Consider the following 15,398-nt stretch of genomic DNA (forward strand, 5'->3'; position numbering starts at 1 on the left):
GCAGGTTGGAGTCCCCATGGCTGCTTTCTTGGCAGTTTGGTCAGCCAGTCTATTGCCCTGTGCTTCCATAGCGTCCTCTTTCTGGTGGCCAGCACAGTGTATTATGGCCAGTATACAGGGAAGCCAGAGGGCCAACAATAAATTGAGAATTTCATCTTTGCTTTTGATAGTTTTTCCTTCTGCTGTTAGTAAACCTCGTTCACGGTAGATGGCACCATGAACATGTGCAGTTGCAAAAGCATACTTACTATTAGTATATATATTTGCTGTTAGTCCTTGGCTACCTTTTTTTTTTTTTTTTTTTTTTTTGGTTTTTCGAGGCAGGGTCTCACTCTGGTCCAGGCTGACCTGGAATTAACTCTGTCATCTCAGGGTGGCCTTGAACTCATGGCGATCCTCCTACCTCTGCCTCCCGAGTGCTGGGATTAAAGGCGTGCACCTGGCTCTTGGCTACCTTTTTAAGAGCCTCTGTTAATGCCACAAGTTCTGCTTTTTGAACTGAGGTCTCAGGAGATAGAGCAGCTGTCCATACAGTCTCTGTTAAAGTTACCACGGCCGCCCCCACATACCTAACTCCGTTTTGAAGAAAGCTGCTTCCACCTGTGAAGTAGACCACATCTGGGTCCTTCCATGGGATATATGTTAGGTCTGGCCTGGTCCCTTGGACCTGTTGAAGTACTTCAGTGCAATCATGGAGTATGTACAGGTCAGGGTTTGGTAACAGGGTTGCTGGGTTTACAGCTGATAAAGGCTGAAAGGTGATTCTGGGAGGGTTAAGTAGTAAGGCCTGACAGTGAGTTAGTCTGGCATTTGTCATCCACCTATTTGGAGGGTTCTTGAAGACCCCCTCTACTGAGTGGGGTGTGGTAATGGTTACTGATTGTCCCAAAGTCAGTTTGTCTGCATCTCTTAGAAGAAGGGCAGTGGCAGCTATGATGTGTAGACAGCTTGGCCAACCAGCTGCCACAGTGTCCAGCCTCTTGGACAAATAGGCCACAGGCCATTTCCAGGACCGAGTTGTTGGGTTAATACCCTTTTTGCCACACCAGCTTTCTTGTCCATGAAGAGCTGGGAGTTGTGGGCATCTGGGAGGGCAAGAGCTGGTGCTTCACATAGGGCCTTTTTGATATCCTGGAAAGCTTGGTTATGAGTTTCCTCCCAAGTAAAGGAATTTTCATCACCTCCAGTGGCCTAATAAAGGGATCAGACCATCTCAGTAAATCCAGGTATCCACAGTCTACAGAACCCAGGAAATTCGTGCAGTTGTCTCTGCATCCTTGGGGTCGGATCCCAAGGATGGTCTGTTTGCGTGCAGAGGATAGCCATCTGTTTCCTTCTTTTAATATATAGCCAAGGTAAGTAACTTCCAGGGCATAAATTTGGGCCTTTTTGGCAGATACCTTGTAACCCAGGGTTGGCAGGGTTTATAGTAAATCTCTAGTGGCCTGGAAACATGTGTCCTGATCTTTACCAACCAGCAGAAGGTCATCAACATATTAGAGGAGACTCAGTATGAGAGGCACAATACTCACTCAAGACCCAATATAAAGCCTCATCAAATAGGGTAGGTGAGTTTTTGAATCCTTGAGGAAGATGAGTCCAGGTCAATTAGCTGCTGAAGCCCTGTTCTGGATCTTGCCATTCAAAGGCAAAGAGTAGTTGACTTTCTTTGGCCAGTGGCAGGCTAAAGAAGGCATCCTTTGGGGCTGGAGAGAAGGCTTAGCCGTTAAGCGCTTGCCTGTGAAGCCTAAGGATCCCAGTTTGAGGCTTGATTCCCCAGGACCCACGTTAGCCAGATGCACAAGGGGGCGCACGCGTCTGGAGTTCGTTTGCAGTGGCTGGAGGTCCTGGCGCGCCCATTCTCTGTCTTTCTCTCTCTCTCTCACTCTCTGCCTCTTTGTCTCTCTGTCACTCTCACATAAATAAATAAAAATTTAAAAAAAGAAGAAGGCATCCTTTAGGTCTAAAACAGTGTAGACCTGCAGCTCTGGGGAGAGCAAGCTCAGGAGAGTTAGGGTTAGGCACTGTGGGGGTGGATATCTTCATTTCTTTTGTTGATTTCCCGTAGATCTTGTACTGGCCTGTAGTGCCGGGCTTCCTCACAGGGAGGAGTGGCACGTTCCAAGGAGATTTGCAAGGAGCTAGAATACCATATTGTCTCAGTCTATCTATATGTTTGCAGATCCCTTGGCGTGCCTCTGGAGTCATTGGGTATTGCTTTACCTGGACAGGTGAGGCTGTAGGTTTAAGATCACCACCACAGGGGCTTGGTGAAGTGCTAGCCCTGGGGGATTAAATTCAGCCTAAACTTCAGGAACCTGTTGTTGTAATTCAGAAAGAACGGCCTGCGGTTGAGTAACTAATGCATTGGAAAAGAGGCAATACTCTTCCTCCAAGTCCATGTCTAGGATGCAAAGTACTTTGGGTCATGGAGAGATTGTCACCCCCTTCCCAGAGAAATGAATATGGGCCTTCATTTTGTTCAATAAATCTCTTCCTGGGAGTGGGTATGGGCAGTTAGGAATAACCATAAAAGAGTGGGAAACCTTACCTTTTCCCAGATCTACATTACGTTTGGTGGCCCATGGATACAAATTAGTGCCCGTGGCTCCTTAGACCCAGGTCTCCATTCCTGACAAGGTTCCCATGGGTGACTTGAGGATAGAATGGTGAGCCCTCATATCCATGAGGAAGTTGACAGCCCCTCCACTTTTAGAGTTGCTCAAGGCTCCAGGAGGGGAGGCGAATCCAGTTGGCCTTAGTCATCCAGTTCAAACCAGTTCCAGGACCTTTGGTGAGTTTCTGGAACCTTCTTGTTTCTTCCTCCTCTGGGGGCATTCTACCTTCCAATGGCACATTTCTTTGCAATAGGCACATTGGTCTTTCTTGAGGCATGGCCGTGATGATTCTGCCTCTCGGCAGTTCGGAGGGACCAACCCAATAAACTGGCTCTTCTTATAGCCTCTGGAGTTTCCTTTCTCCCCTACACTGGTCGCCAAGAGGACTTTTGCCAATACTTTGGTTTGTCTATCTTCCAGAGTTTCTCTATTACTGTAAACTTTAATGGCCACCGCTATCAGTTCAAAAGGTTTTTTTCCATTGAACGCATCCATATGCTGAAGTTTTCTCTTAATATCTGAGGCAGCCTGATGAACAAAGGCCATGTTAGCTGCCATCTGATTTTCTGGTGACTCTGGATCCAGGGGGGGTGTAAGTTTTATAGGCCTCTAATGAGCTCTCCAAAAGGACACCAGGAGACTGGTGGAAAAAGGAAAATAACTGAGTCACTGATTCCTGTCATCATCAGGTTGCTCAATAGCTTGCAGAGGAAGGGCCACTGTAGGTCAGGGGTTGGGGTTTTCCTGAACAGGTATGGAGGGGCCTGGGAGAGGGATCCCTGCTGGGAACCAGGGCCATAGGAACGTAAGATGAAGGCTGGAGAGATGGGCTCGGCTCAGCTCTAGAGGGGCCTTGGCGTGGATTTGAGGGATGAGGGAGATCTTTTTCAGGAATGCCTGAAGGAGGGAGTACTTCTGGAGGCCGATTCTTCTTCTCATTCCTCTTGGGTAGGAGCAAGCGGATGGTGGTCCTGTTAGTAGGAAGAACCAGAGGTTTTAACCAGGAAGAGGGATCAAAGAGGAGGTAGCGCCAAGCCACAATACAGGATACTTGTTTCGGGTGGCTGGGGTGGCCAAAAATGACTGTCTGGGTTTTAAGAATCAAGTTTAAGTCAAAAGTTCCCTCTGGTGGCCAGCTAACCTGGAAGGCAGGCCACTCAAGGGAGCAGAAGGCACAGAGTCTTCCAGGTTTCACTTTGGCTGCCAAGACTGCTGCAGCTTCCTGAAAATCCTTAAAGTGTGAGAGAACAAGATCAAGGGGAGTTGAGGGCTAAGAGGAAGAATATCCCATGGTTAAAATAAAGTTGAAGGAGACAGAAAAACAAAGGATGATGACAAAGATGACAGCGATGAAATGGAAGTAACAAGAAGACAAGCTGGACACAACTAAAGGGAGAGCAGTGCACCAGGGGCCACATGCAAGCAGTGTCCCCAGGCCAGTCCCAAAGGGTCGTGGGTGGACGACCCAATGGCCAGAGGAGGGGCCAAGTAGTTCCCCGGTGCCCTCTAGCTCTGAGACCAATAGTACATCCACCTGTTCTCCTCTGAGCCCCAGTTTGTCTAGACACCTGAAAAACCAGAAAACTAGAAGGACTTACCGGTGGTCCAAAAACCAGGTGTCTCTTTTTACCTCAAATTGTGCAATCTCGGATGAGACCCCAAAATGTTGGGTCAGGAGTTGCACAAATAATGAGGCAGAGATGGCTCGAGCTCAACAAAATCAGCAGATGCTTATTATCACAGCGGGATAGGCAAAAGCTGATCAATGAGGGACACGGCCAGACTCAGAAGCTGGGTCTGGACCCCGAGGGAGTGGCTCACAGGCCTTTCAAAGGAAAAACACCACAAACAGGTGCAAGGCAAGCAGAGGAACAGTTTCAGGGAGGAGTTGGAGTGACCTTTAACAGGATTGGTGGGATCCAGGTAGGAGATACTTTGTGACTGTAGCTAAGGAACTAGTGGAGATGGGTGCAGGATGTGGGCAAGCTTAGTATTCTGGGAGGGGATCTGACTCCTTTTGGTTGTCTCAGTTACAGGGAAATACCTTGCGGTTATTCCTGGAACTGGAGGTCAACAAGAGTACATGACCAAAATGGAGGATGGTTAACAAAATGCAGTCCCTATGGTTAGCTTAGTCCTTTCACTTTGGCTTTTCAGGAAAGCGCCTTAACCACTAAGTTCTCTCTCCAGCCCAGATGAATAACATTTTTTACTTTATTTTTATTTATTTATTTGAGAGAGAGAGAGAGAGAATGGGCGTTCCAGGGCCTCCAGCCACTGCAAACGATCTCCTGATGCATGTGCCCCCTTGTGCATCTGGCTTACCTGGGTCCTGAAGAATAAAACCTGGGTCCTTTGGCTGTGTAGGCAAATGCCTTAACCACTAAGCCATCTCTACAGCCCCGAATAACATTTTTTAAAGCTTATTTTCTGTGCTGGAGAGATGGATCAGTGGTTAAAAGCACTTGCTTGCAAAGTCTGAGAGCCTGGGTTTGATTCCTCAGTACCCACAAAAGTCAGATGCACAAAGTGGCATCTGCATTTGGAGTTTGTTTGCAGTGACAGGAGGCCCTGGTGTGTCCTTTCTCCAATAAATAAATTTTAAAAAATGTTTTTTAAATGACCCATGTATCTGGGATTTCTTTTTTCTTTTTTCATTTTTTTTTTCTCAATTTTTTGAGGTAATATCTCATTCCAGCCCAAACTGACCCACAATTCACTATGTAATCTCCAGGTGGCCTCAAACACATGGTGATCCTCCTACCACCTATGCCTCTCAAGTGCTGGGATTAAAGGCATGCACCACCACACCCGACTTTTCTTAAAATTTTTTTTTGTTTATTTAATTAATTTATTTATTTGAGAGGTACAGACAGAGAGAGAGAGAATGGGGTCGTCAGGGCTTCCAGCCACTACAAACGAACTCCAGATGCATGTGCCCCCTTGTGCATCTGGCTAACATGGGTCCTGGGGAATCAAGCCTCGAACTGGGTCCTTAGGCTTCACAGGCAAGTGCTTAACCACTAAGCCATCTCTCCAGCCCCAACTTTTTTTTTAACAGCTTCCATACTTACAGACAATAAACCATGATAATTCTCTCCCCTCCCCTGCTTTCCCCTTTACAAATCCACACTCCATCATGTCCCTTCCCTCTCTTTGGTAGTGTCTCTTTTATTTTGATGTCATCATCTTTTCCTACTATTATGAGGGTCTTGTGAAGGTAGGCTAGGCACTGCGAGATCATGGATATTAAAGCCAATTTCTGTCTGTATGGTTTCATTGTAAGCAGTCCTACTCTTCCTTTGGCTCTTACATTCCTTCTGCCACCTTCAGCAATGGACCCTGTTCCTTTGGAATTTCTTTACACTGGCGAAATGCTGGCGTGTGTGTGTGTGTGTGTGTGTGTACAAACAAATAAATACAAAATACTTTAAAAAAAAGTTTATGGAATGAGGCATGGTGGGACACACTTTTAATCCCAGCGCGCAGGAGGCAGGGGTAAGAGGATTGACATGAGTTTAAGGCCAGCCTGTGACTATAGAGTGAGTTCCACATCAGCCTGGAATACAGTGAAACCTTATCTCTGGGGTGGGGGAAGGTTTGTGGGGTTGAGATTGCTCAGTGGCCTCCTGGCCTGGGTTGGCCCAGGTTCAATACCACACTACCCATGTAAAGCCAAAGGCACAAAGTGATGCATGTGGGTGGAGTTTGTTTGCAATAGGAAGAGCCTCTAGTATACCCATTCTCATTCTGTTTCTTTCTCACTGCTAACAAATAAGTAAATAAAAAATATTTTAAAATTTAAAAAAAAAAATTTATTTTCTTTGCATAGTTCTAGGTTGAGAATGTTCATTTTATTTATTTATTATCTATTTACTTGTATGTGTGCATGTGTGTGCACACGTATCCAAGGCCTCTTGCCAGTACAAACAAATGCCAGACACATGTGGGTACTGGGGGACTGAACCCAGGCTGTCAGGCTTAGAAGTAGTGCCCCTCACTGTTGAGCCATCTCCCCAGCCCTAGTAATTTCTTTTTGAGACAAGCAGCCTCACTTGGTAGCTCAGCCCTCTATCTGAGTCAGCCTCCCAAGTGCTGGGATTACAGAGTGATACTCCACACCCACTTCTACAGGAATAATTTTTGTTTGTTTGTTGCTTTTTGAGGTAGGGTCTCCAGCCCAGACTGGCCTGAAATTCACTATGTAGTTTCAGGGTGCCCTCAAAATCACATCGATTCTACCACCTTTGCCTCCTGAGTGCTGGGGTTAAAGGTGTGTACCATCATGTCTGCCTGGTTGTTTTTTAAATACAATTAATTAATTAGAGAGAGAGAAAGAAGCAGAGAGAGAGAGAATGGGCATGTCAGGACCTCCAGTCACTGCAGATGAACATGGGTCTTGGGGTAGGGTCTTACTGTAGCCCAGGCTGACCTGGAAGTCACTGTGTAGCCCTAGGCTGGCCTCAAACTCACAGTGATCCTCCTATTTCACCCTTCTCCTGAATGCTGGGATTAAAGGCATGTGTCATCACACCTGGCTCTATATGAATAGTTGATGCACAATTTAGTGTAGTGAAAGGTGTGTAACTTCATAAATAAATTTTGGTATATTGAAAATGGTCAGAACCAAAGGATTGTTTAGCTAACCACTCTAAACTATTTTCTCAACATTAACAAATGACCTCTAAGGATGACTGGATAATGGAATGTTTGCCTGGGACTTTCCTGATTATGTCACCAGAAGCATCAGAAGCTCAATGTCATGGGAACCTCTCAGTTCTGGGAAAATTTATCATCCTACCAATTTGTCCTGAGGTTAGCATTTCCTAATTATGCTTTTTTTGTTTTATTTTTATTTATTTATTTGAGAATAACAGACAGAAAGAGGCAGAGAGAGAGAGAAAATGGGTGTATCAGGGCCTCCAGCCACTTCAAACAAACTCCAGATGCACATACCACCTTGTGCATCTGGTTTACATGGGTCCTGGGGAATTGAACCAGGGTCCTTAGGCTTCACAGGCAAGTGCTTAGCCACTAAGCCATCTCTCCAGCCCCCTAATTATCCTTTTTTGATATTAGCTTGAAAAACATAAAATTCTTAGTTCATCAAGATTTCATTTAAGCTGGGCGTGGTGGCACACACCTTTAATCCCAGCACTTGGTAGGCAGAGGTAGGAGGATCACTGAGAATTCAAGGCCACCCTGAGACTACAGAGTGAATTCCAGGTCAGCCTGAGCTAGAGTGAGACCCTATCTCGAAAAACCTAAATAAATAAATAAATAAATAAAATAAAAACCAAACATTAAAGCAAAAGATTTCATTTATTTTTTTAAATTGTTTTCAAATTTGTATTTACTTGCAAGGAGAGAGAAAGAGAGTGGGTGAACCAGGGCTTCCCACTGCTGCAAACAAACTCCAGGTGCATGCACCACTTTTTGCATCTGGCTTTCCATGGGTACTGGGGAATCAAATCCGGGCCATCAGACTTTTCAAGCAAGCACCTGTGAACACTGAGCCATCTCTCCTTCCTGAAGATTATATACATTCATACATACATACATACATACATACAAACATACATACATACATATATATATATATATATATATATATATATATATTTTTTTTTTTTTTTTTAAGGGGATACGGTCTCATTCAGGCCCAGGCTAACCTGAACCTCATTCTATAGTCCCAGGCTGGCCTTGAACTCACAGCCTTCCTCTACCACTGCCTCATGAGTAATGGGAACAAAGGCATGTGCTTCCATGCCTGGCTTGCTTTCCTTCTTTCTTTCTTTCTTTCTTTCTTTCTTTCTTTCTTTCTTTCTTTCTTTCTTTTATTTTCATTTTTTGTTGTTCAAGGTATGGTTTCACTCTAGACCAGGCTGACCTGGAATTCACTATGTAGTCTCAGGGTGGCCTTGAACTCACAGCAATCCTTCTACCTCTGCCTCTTGAGTGCTGGGATCAAAGGCAAGCGCCACCACGCCTGGCTTTAAAATATATATATTTTTAAGGAAGAGCAGGGCATGGTGGCGCTTGCCTTTGATCCCAGTACTCAAGAGGCAGAGGTAGGTGGATAACCATGAGTTCAAGGATATGATGGAACGTGGAGTTTCAAAGGGTAAAGTGGGGGGAGGGAGGGAATTACCATGGGATATTGCTTACAATATCAGAAGTTGTTAATTATAAAAAATTAAAAATAAAATAAAAAGAATGGGTTGCTGAACCTTGGTCTTTAGGCTTCCCAGACAAGCACCTTACCTGTTAAACCATCATCTACTTGATGACTTTTATCATTTGTTTATATCCTGATATACATTTTAGGTAAGTCTGATGTTTGCCTTATGTAAGGAATTTGTAACTTGATTAAGTACCTTGACTCAATTTACCTTTTTGGGGGGGGTGCTGGAAAACTAAATTTCGTTTTTGAGTTTGCTCAGCATCTAAGATTATCCCATCACAACATTTTACATTTCAAGGAAGCTAGCCAAATCTCTGAGATCCCATTCACCCTTGGTCCTTCTTTCCTTTGTTTTCTACCTCAGGTCCACAGGTGTGTGTCCAGTAAAAACATGGAACGCTTCACGAATTTGCGTGTCATCCTTGCTCAGGGGCCATGCTAATCTTCTCTGTATTGTTCCAATTTTAGTATGTGTGCTGCTGAAGTGAGCACTCAATTAACCTTTATTTAATCATTTATTTTGGTTTTTCAAGGAAGGGTCTCACTGTGGTTCAGGCTGACCTGGAATTCACTACGTAGTCTCCGGGTGGCCTCAAACTCATGGCAATCCTCCTATCTCTGCCTCCCAAGTGCTGGGGTTAAAGACATGCACCACCACACCTGGCTTCAGTTTACCTACTTATTTAACTTTTTATCTACTGAGAAATTTCATCTAATAGATGTGACTTTAGATGTTCAAAAGAGAACTATAAAGAGAAACAAAGTTATTTGCCATTGTTTTCCCTTTTTCTTGTCAGAGACAATTGGCCATTTTGTCTCTGGACAGGTTGGGGGACACATGGCTTAAACTTGCATGGGGTCTGAGATTAAAGGGAGTGTCATCCCTTTGTCCAGAGTCCAGCCTGCCATGACCTTAAAAACATATAATAGTAAGCAAGAGTAAAAGGAAATGACAGAGCAGAGAGCTAAGCATCCTGACATTCCTTGTTTTACTCTGAAGTTGTTTTGTGTTACCTAGGAAATTTATTTCACCCATTTGTGATACATAAAGTGATAGGGTCTTGTCTATGTCTAACCTGGTGAGACCTCCAAAGAATATGAGTTATATCTGTGCTTATGACTTTGTGACCCACGTAGCATAGGACGTCACCTGTGTCTAATGAAAGCTGAATTTAGACTATGTCTATATCCCTATGTAGAACTTTCAGAGCATCCTTAAGAGTCTGTAAACAGTTGAAATCTTTAACTTTAGACATGGTGTCTAGGTTTATCCTGAAAATTAACTTTCTGTTCCTTATAAAAGGAAATGAATTTTAGGCGAAATATGGTCTTTTTGGATCCCTACATCTTTTCTACATATGCACACCTTCATCCACATATGCTAACATTTAACGTTCTGATCTAAGTTCCACTCAAAAAGCATTTTATTTTATTTTATTTGACAGAGAAAGAGAGAGAATGGGTACACCAGGGCCTCCAGCCACTGCAAACAAACTTCAGATGCATGCACCCCCTTGTGCATCTGGCTAACTTGGGTCCTGGGGAATCAAACCTGAGACCTTTGGCTTTACAGGCAAATGCCTTAATCACTAAGCCATCTCTCCGGCCCATCATAAAGCATTTCTATTTTTATTTATTTTATGTTTCTTTCTTGGTTTTTGAGGTAGGATCTCACTCTAGCGTAGGCTGACCTGGACTTCACTATGTAGTCTCAGGGTGGCCTTGAACCTATGGCAATCCTCCTGCCTCTGCTTCTCAAGTGCTGTGATTAAAGGCCTCAAAAAGCATTTGTAACAAGCATTCTATAACCAGCATCCAAAAATACATCCCTAGTTCCCTCAATCATCTCATCTCAACCCATAATTAACCATCTTTTTTATAAGACTATTAAGAGAAACTACACCAAATTGATTAATCTTATTACCCACTGACAAAGAAGCAAGTAGTCTTGCTTCAAAGAGTTAACCATTTTACTATTGGAAATTTGTAGAGAAAAAGCCTTCCTTAGTATTTAGGTCAACAAAATCTCTACCTGACAACCAGACTTGCTTTATAATACCAGAATATATACCTACAGATTTTATATAACCCATTAATTTGAGATATCTCCTATAATAAATTTCATGAAATATACTTTCTATGAATACAAACAAAACATGACAACTGTTTTGTAGATAATCTTTATCAATACCTCTAAGACACGTGGAAATGCTTTTATTGGGAGTAACTAAGGCAAGTCTTTGTTTCTGTCTTGAGGCAGGGTGGCCTAGAACTCAGGCTAGTTGCCTCTTCCTTTTAAGTAACAGGACATTGCAATCTTTTAAAATACCTGGCAAATTATGAGTCACCACCTCAGAGAGAATTTTGTTGTTTTCAATAATTCTCTACGTAAGTTAAAGTGGACCTAGAACATAAACTCAGTGATTATATTTATGATATCATGTAACAAAATATGTCTTTGTTTACATAAAATTTCAGCTCACCACAGGCTTTATTTAATCTGACTTTTAAAGACAAAAAACAAAAACAAACAAACAAAAAAAAAAAACCTTGAAATAAATCAAATACCAACAAAATCTTTAGGAGAGACCTGTTGGACTATTTGGATTAATAAAGAGACCAAAAGGTGTCTTTAAGTGATGTCTTATTTGTTTAAAGCCCAAACAAAAGAAGAAATATCAGGCACAGTACAAATTAAAATTGTGTATTTATTTTTATCAAGCAATTTAAAAGTCATATGGCTTAAAGGAAATGTTTCTCTTGCTCAGACAATAAAACCACAGATTAATCACTGGGACCTCATGAAATTACAAAGATTTTGCTCTGCAAAGGACACAGTGAAAAAAGCAAAGAGGCAACCTACAGAATGGGAAAAAAATCTTCGCCAGCTATATATCTGATAGAGGATTAATATCTAGGATATACAAAGAACTCAAAAAGTTAAATAATAAGGAATCAAACAAGCCAATCAAAACATGGGCTATGAAGCTAAATAGAGCATTCTCAAAGAAAGAAATACGAATGGCATATAAGCATCTAAAAAAATGTTCTATATCACTAGTCATCAGGGAAATGCAGATTAAAACTACATTGAGATTCCATCTCACTCCTGTCAGATTGGCGACCATCATGAAAACAAATGATCATAAATGTTGGTGGGGATGTGGAAAAAGAGGAACCCTTCTACACTGCTGATGGGAATGCAATCTGGTCCAGCCATTGTGGAAATCAGTGTGGAGGTTCCTAAAACAGCTAAAGATTAATCTACCATATGACCCAGCTATAGCACTCCTAGGCATATATCCAAAGGACTCATCTCATTTCCTTAGAAGTACGTGCTCAACCATGTTTATTGCTACTCAGTTTATAATAGCTGGGAAATGGAACCAGCCTAAATGTCCCTCAACTGATGAGTGGATAATGAAGATGTGGCACATTTATACAATGGAGTTCTACTCAGCAGTAAAGAAAAATGAAGTTATGAAATTTGCAGAAAAATGGATGGACCTGGAAAGGATTATACTAAGTGAGGTAACCCAGGCCCAGAAAGCCAAGCGCCACATGTTCTCTCTCATATGTGGATACTAGCTACAGATTGGGCTTCTGCGTGAAAATGAAAATACTTAGTAGCAGAGGCCAATAAGTTAAAAAGGAGACATAAAGGGAAGAGAAAGGAAGGGAGGAGGGTACTTAATAGGTTGATATTATATATATGTAAGTACAATGATTGTGATGGGGAGGTAATATGATGGAGAATGGAATTTCAAAGGGGAAAGTGTGGGGGAGAGGGAGGGAATTACCACGGGATTTTTTTTATAATCATGGAAAATGCTAATAAAAATTTTTAAAAAATAAAAATAAAAAATAAAAAAAGGAAATGTTTCTCTTTTCTAAATTTTTATTTATTTGACAGAGAAAGAGGGAGGGAGAGAGAGAACGAGAGAGAGGGAGGGAGAATGGGTATGCCAGGGTCTCCAGCTACTGCACATGAACTCCAGACATGTGTGCCCCCGTATGCATCTGGCTAACATGGGTCCTGGGGAATCAAACCTGGGTCCTTTGGCTTTACAGGCAAATGCCTTAACCTCTAAGCCTTCCCTCCAGTCCTTTTTTTTTTTTTTTTTTTTGGTTTTTCAAGGTAGGGTTTTGCTCTAGTCCAGGCTGACCTGGAATTCACTATGTAGTCTCTGACCTCACAGCAATCCTCCTACCTCTGCCTCTCCAGTTCTGGGATTAAATAAAGGCTTGTACCACCACACCCAGCTCTTAAAGGAGAATTTTCAACAGAATGATTTTACCTACATCTTCAAAGACATAGACAAGACAAATGAACACAACACCAAACACAAATATGCTAGTGATAACAGGTCTCCTGACACTCCTATGTGACTGCCAAACCAAAACTGAACCAGAAACAGACCTCCATTTGAAATCTCCAAATGGAGCCAGGAAGGGTCAAGGGCAGCCCCTTGATCCCTTGTCCAGAAGAATTAATGCTGCATCCAACTTCCCCCCTTGGTTCCAGAAAAGCACACAGAACCAGAAAGCCAGAAAAAAGAACAATCAAAAACAAAATGGAAAATGCACCTCTATAGGTTTCTAACCCAATAAAAGAGGTAGACAGCTGGCCTAGGCAAAAGTTCCCCATCACCAGCTTGCTACCAACTCCAAAACAAGAAATGTGCAAATGGATGGTGTGGTGGTTTGATTCAGGTGTCCCCCATAAACTTAGGTGTTCTGAATGCTAGGTTCCCAGCTGATGGAGATTTGGGAATTACCTGGAGGAAGTGTATCATTGGGGGCGGGCTTATGGGTGTTATAGTCAGTTTCCCCATGCCAGTGTTTGGCACACCCTCCTGTTGCTGTGGTCCTCCTTATGTTAGCCAGGGGGTGATGTGCAATCTCTGATCATGCCATCGTTTTCCCCTGCCATCGTGGAGCTTCCCCTCAAGCCTGTAAGCCAAAATAAACCTCTTTTTCCCAAAAGCTGCTCTTGGTTGGGTGATTTCTACCAGCAATGTGAACCTGACTGCAACAGTAAAGTGGTACCGAGGAGTGGGATTGCTGCTAGACACCTGACTGTGTGGCTTTGGCCTTTTGGAGCTGATTTTCAAGAGGAATGTGGAAGGAGTTGAAACCTTGGCCTAAGAGATGCCTCGCAGTGTTGTAAGTACAGCTTAATGGACTATTCTGGTCTGAGCTGCAAGACCTGAATGCAGTAAGAACTATGGACTGTGAGGTTTGGCTTATGAGGGTGACAAAGAGCTTTGCTTGAACTGGGCTAGCAGTGTGTGAGAAACTTGCTTTTATGCCTGTGTCCTGAGAAGTTGTGCAGGGTTGCTTTGCATAGAAATGAACTGCTGTGAGCAGAGGGATATGGCACAGGAAGAAAAATCTTTGGGTGAACTGTTGCCCATTCAGCTGCAACTGAGAGATTACAACCTTTGAGACTGGGCTAGCTGTCCTGTGCTGGGGCAACAGGAAGAATGTCAATTCTTTTGAAGAGGTTTGAGTGCTCAAGGAGTGTCCTGTTCTTCAAAGTCTGCTTTATTCCCCCCTGGATTAACAAACTGGCACCCTACCTGGTATTGTGGAGTATAAGAAATGCAGGAAAGAGAGGGTCATTGAATTTGTAACACGGTCTGTGTTTTGGAAATGGCCATGGGCAGTGTGAAGCAGGTTTGCTAAATGTCTGCATGGAGACCCAATGGGGCCATGAGGATGAATGATGGGTTGCAGTGGAGACCCAGTGGAGATGCCAGGACTATGAGATGGCTGCCAAGGAGAGTGGTTGGGTGATTTCTACCAGCAATGTGAACCTGACTGCAACAGATGGAGATCCGGTTCTCATGCTGAGATTAGGGATCTTTCCCCAGTTGAGTCACCCCAGAGTCAGGGAGAGAGAGCTTGAAATGTGGATCCTGAATGAGCCCCCAATATTTATGAGGCCCAGTGTTGCACAAGTAAGACCATTGACTCATGGGATATGAGGCCAAGTTTTACTGGGTTAAAAAAAAAGAAAGAAAGAAAAAAAAAAAAAAAAAAGAAGAAACTAATGCACCAGGACTGCTCCCCAGAAGTCAGGATCTGAGGATGCAGCCCCGAACTGCTCGAAGAGTCAGTTTTTTTTTTTATATTCTATTTTTATGTATTTATTTGACAGAGAAAGAGGGAGAGAGAGAGAATAGGCATTCCAGGGCTTCCAGCCACTGCAAATGAACTCCAGACACATGCTCCACCTTATGTATCTGACTAACATGGGTCCTGGGGAATTGAGCCAGGGTCCTTTGGCTGTGCAGACAAGTGCCTTAACTGCTAAGCCATCCATCCAGCCCGGGGGAGTCAATTTTTATTGAAGAAAACCACAAGATGTTCATTGTGAAAGCAGGATGGGAGTTAAACCACAAAGTTACTGTTAAACAAGTGGATTATTAAAAAAAAAAATCACAAGGTGTTCATTACATAGGTCATGTAGGCAAAACTGAGGCAAGAGACATTTTATGCTATGTAATCACAAAGGTATTTAGAAACACAGAAGTCATGATACATTGCACAGATGGGTCATTCCATTAGATAACAGGAGACACCTGCATTCT

The 15,398-nt window shown here is 43.1% G+C and overlaps 1 protein-coding gene and 1 non-coding gene across 2 annotated transcripts in view; both read right to left on the bottom strand.

Moving 5' to 3' along the window:
• Positions 1 to 3,165: 3,165 nt before the first annotated feature.
• Wnt8a (Wnt family member 8A) overlaps positions 3,166 to 15,398 on the bottom strand; it is a 41,317-nt gene continuing 29,084 nt past the window's right edge. The window contains exons 8-10 of the mRNA XM_045132143.1: positions 3,760 to 3,849; positions 3,532 to 3,705; positions 3,166 to 3,258 (exon numbers count right to left, since the gene is read on the bottom strand). Of these exons, the coding sequence (XP_044988078.1) occupies positions 3,166 to 3,258; positions 3,532 to 3,705; positions 3,760 to 3,849 (357 nt within the window). The remainder of the gene's footprint in view (positions 3,259 to 3,531; positions 3,706 to 3,759; positions 3,850 to 15,398) is intronic.
• Positions 9,188 to 9,294, bottom strand: LOC123454258. Its single transcript, XR_006633243.1, has one exon. It is a non-coding gene; the product is annotated as a U6 spliceosomal RNA (small nuclear RNA).

This window comes from Jaculus jaculus, chromosome 13 (genome assembly GCF_020740685.1).
Source record: "Jaculus jaculus isolate mJacJac1 chromosome 13, mJacJac1.mat.Y.cur, whole genome shotgun sequence".
Lineage (NCBI taxonomy): Eukaryota > Metazoa > Chordata > Mammalia > Rodentia > Dipodidae > Jaculus > Jaculus jaculus.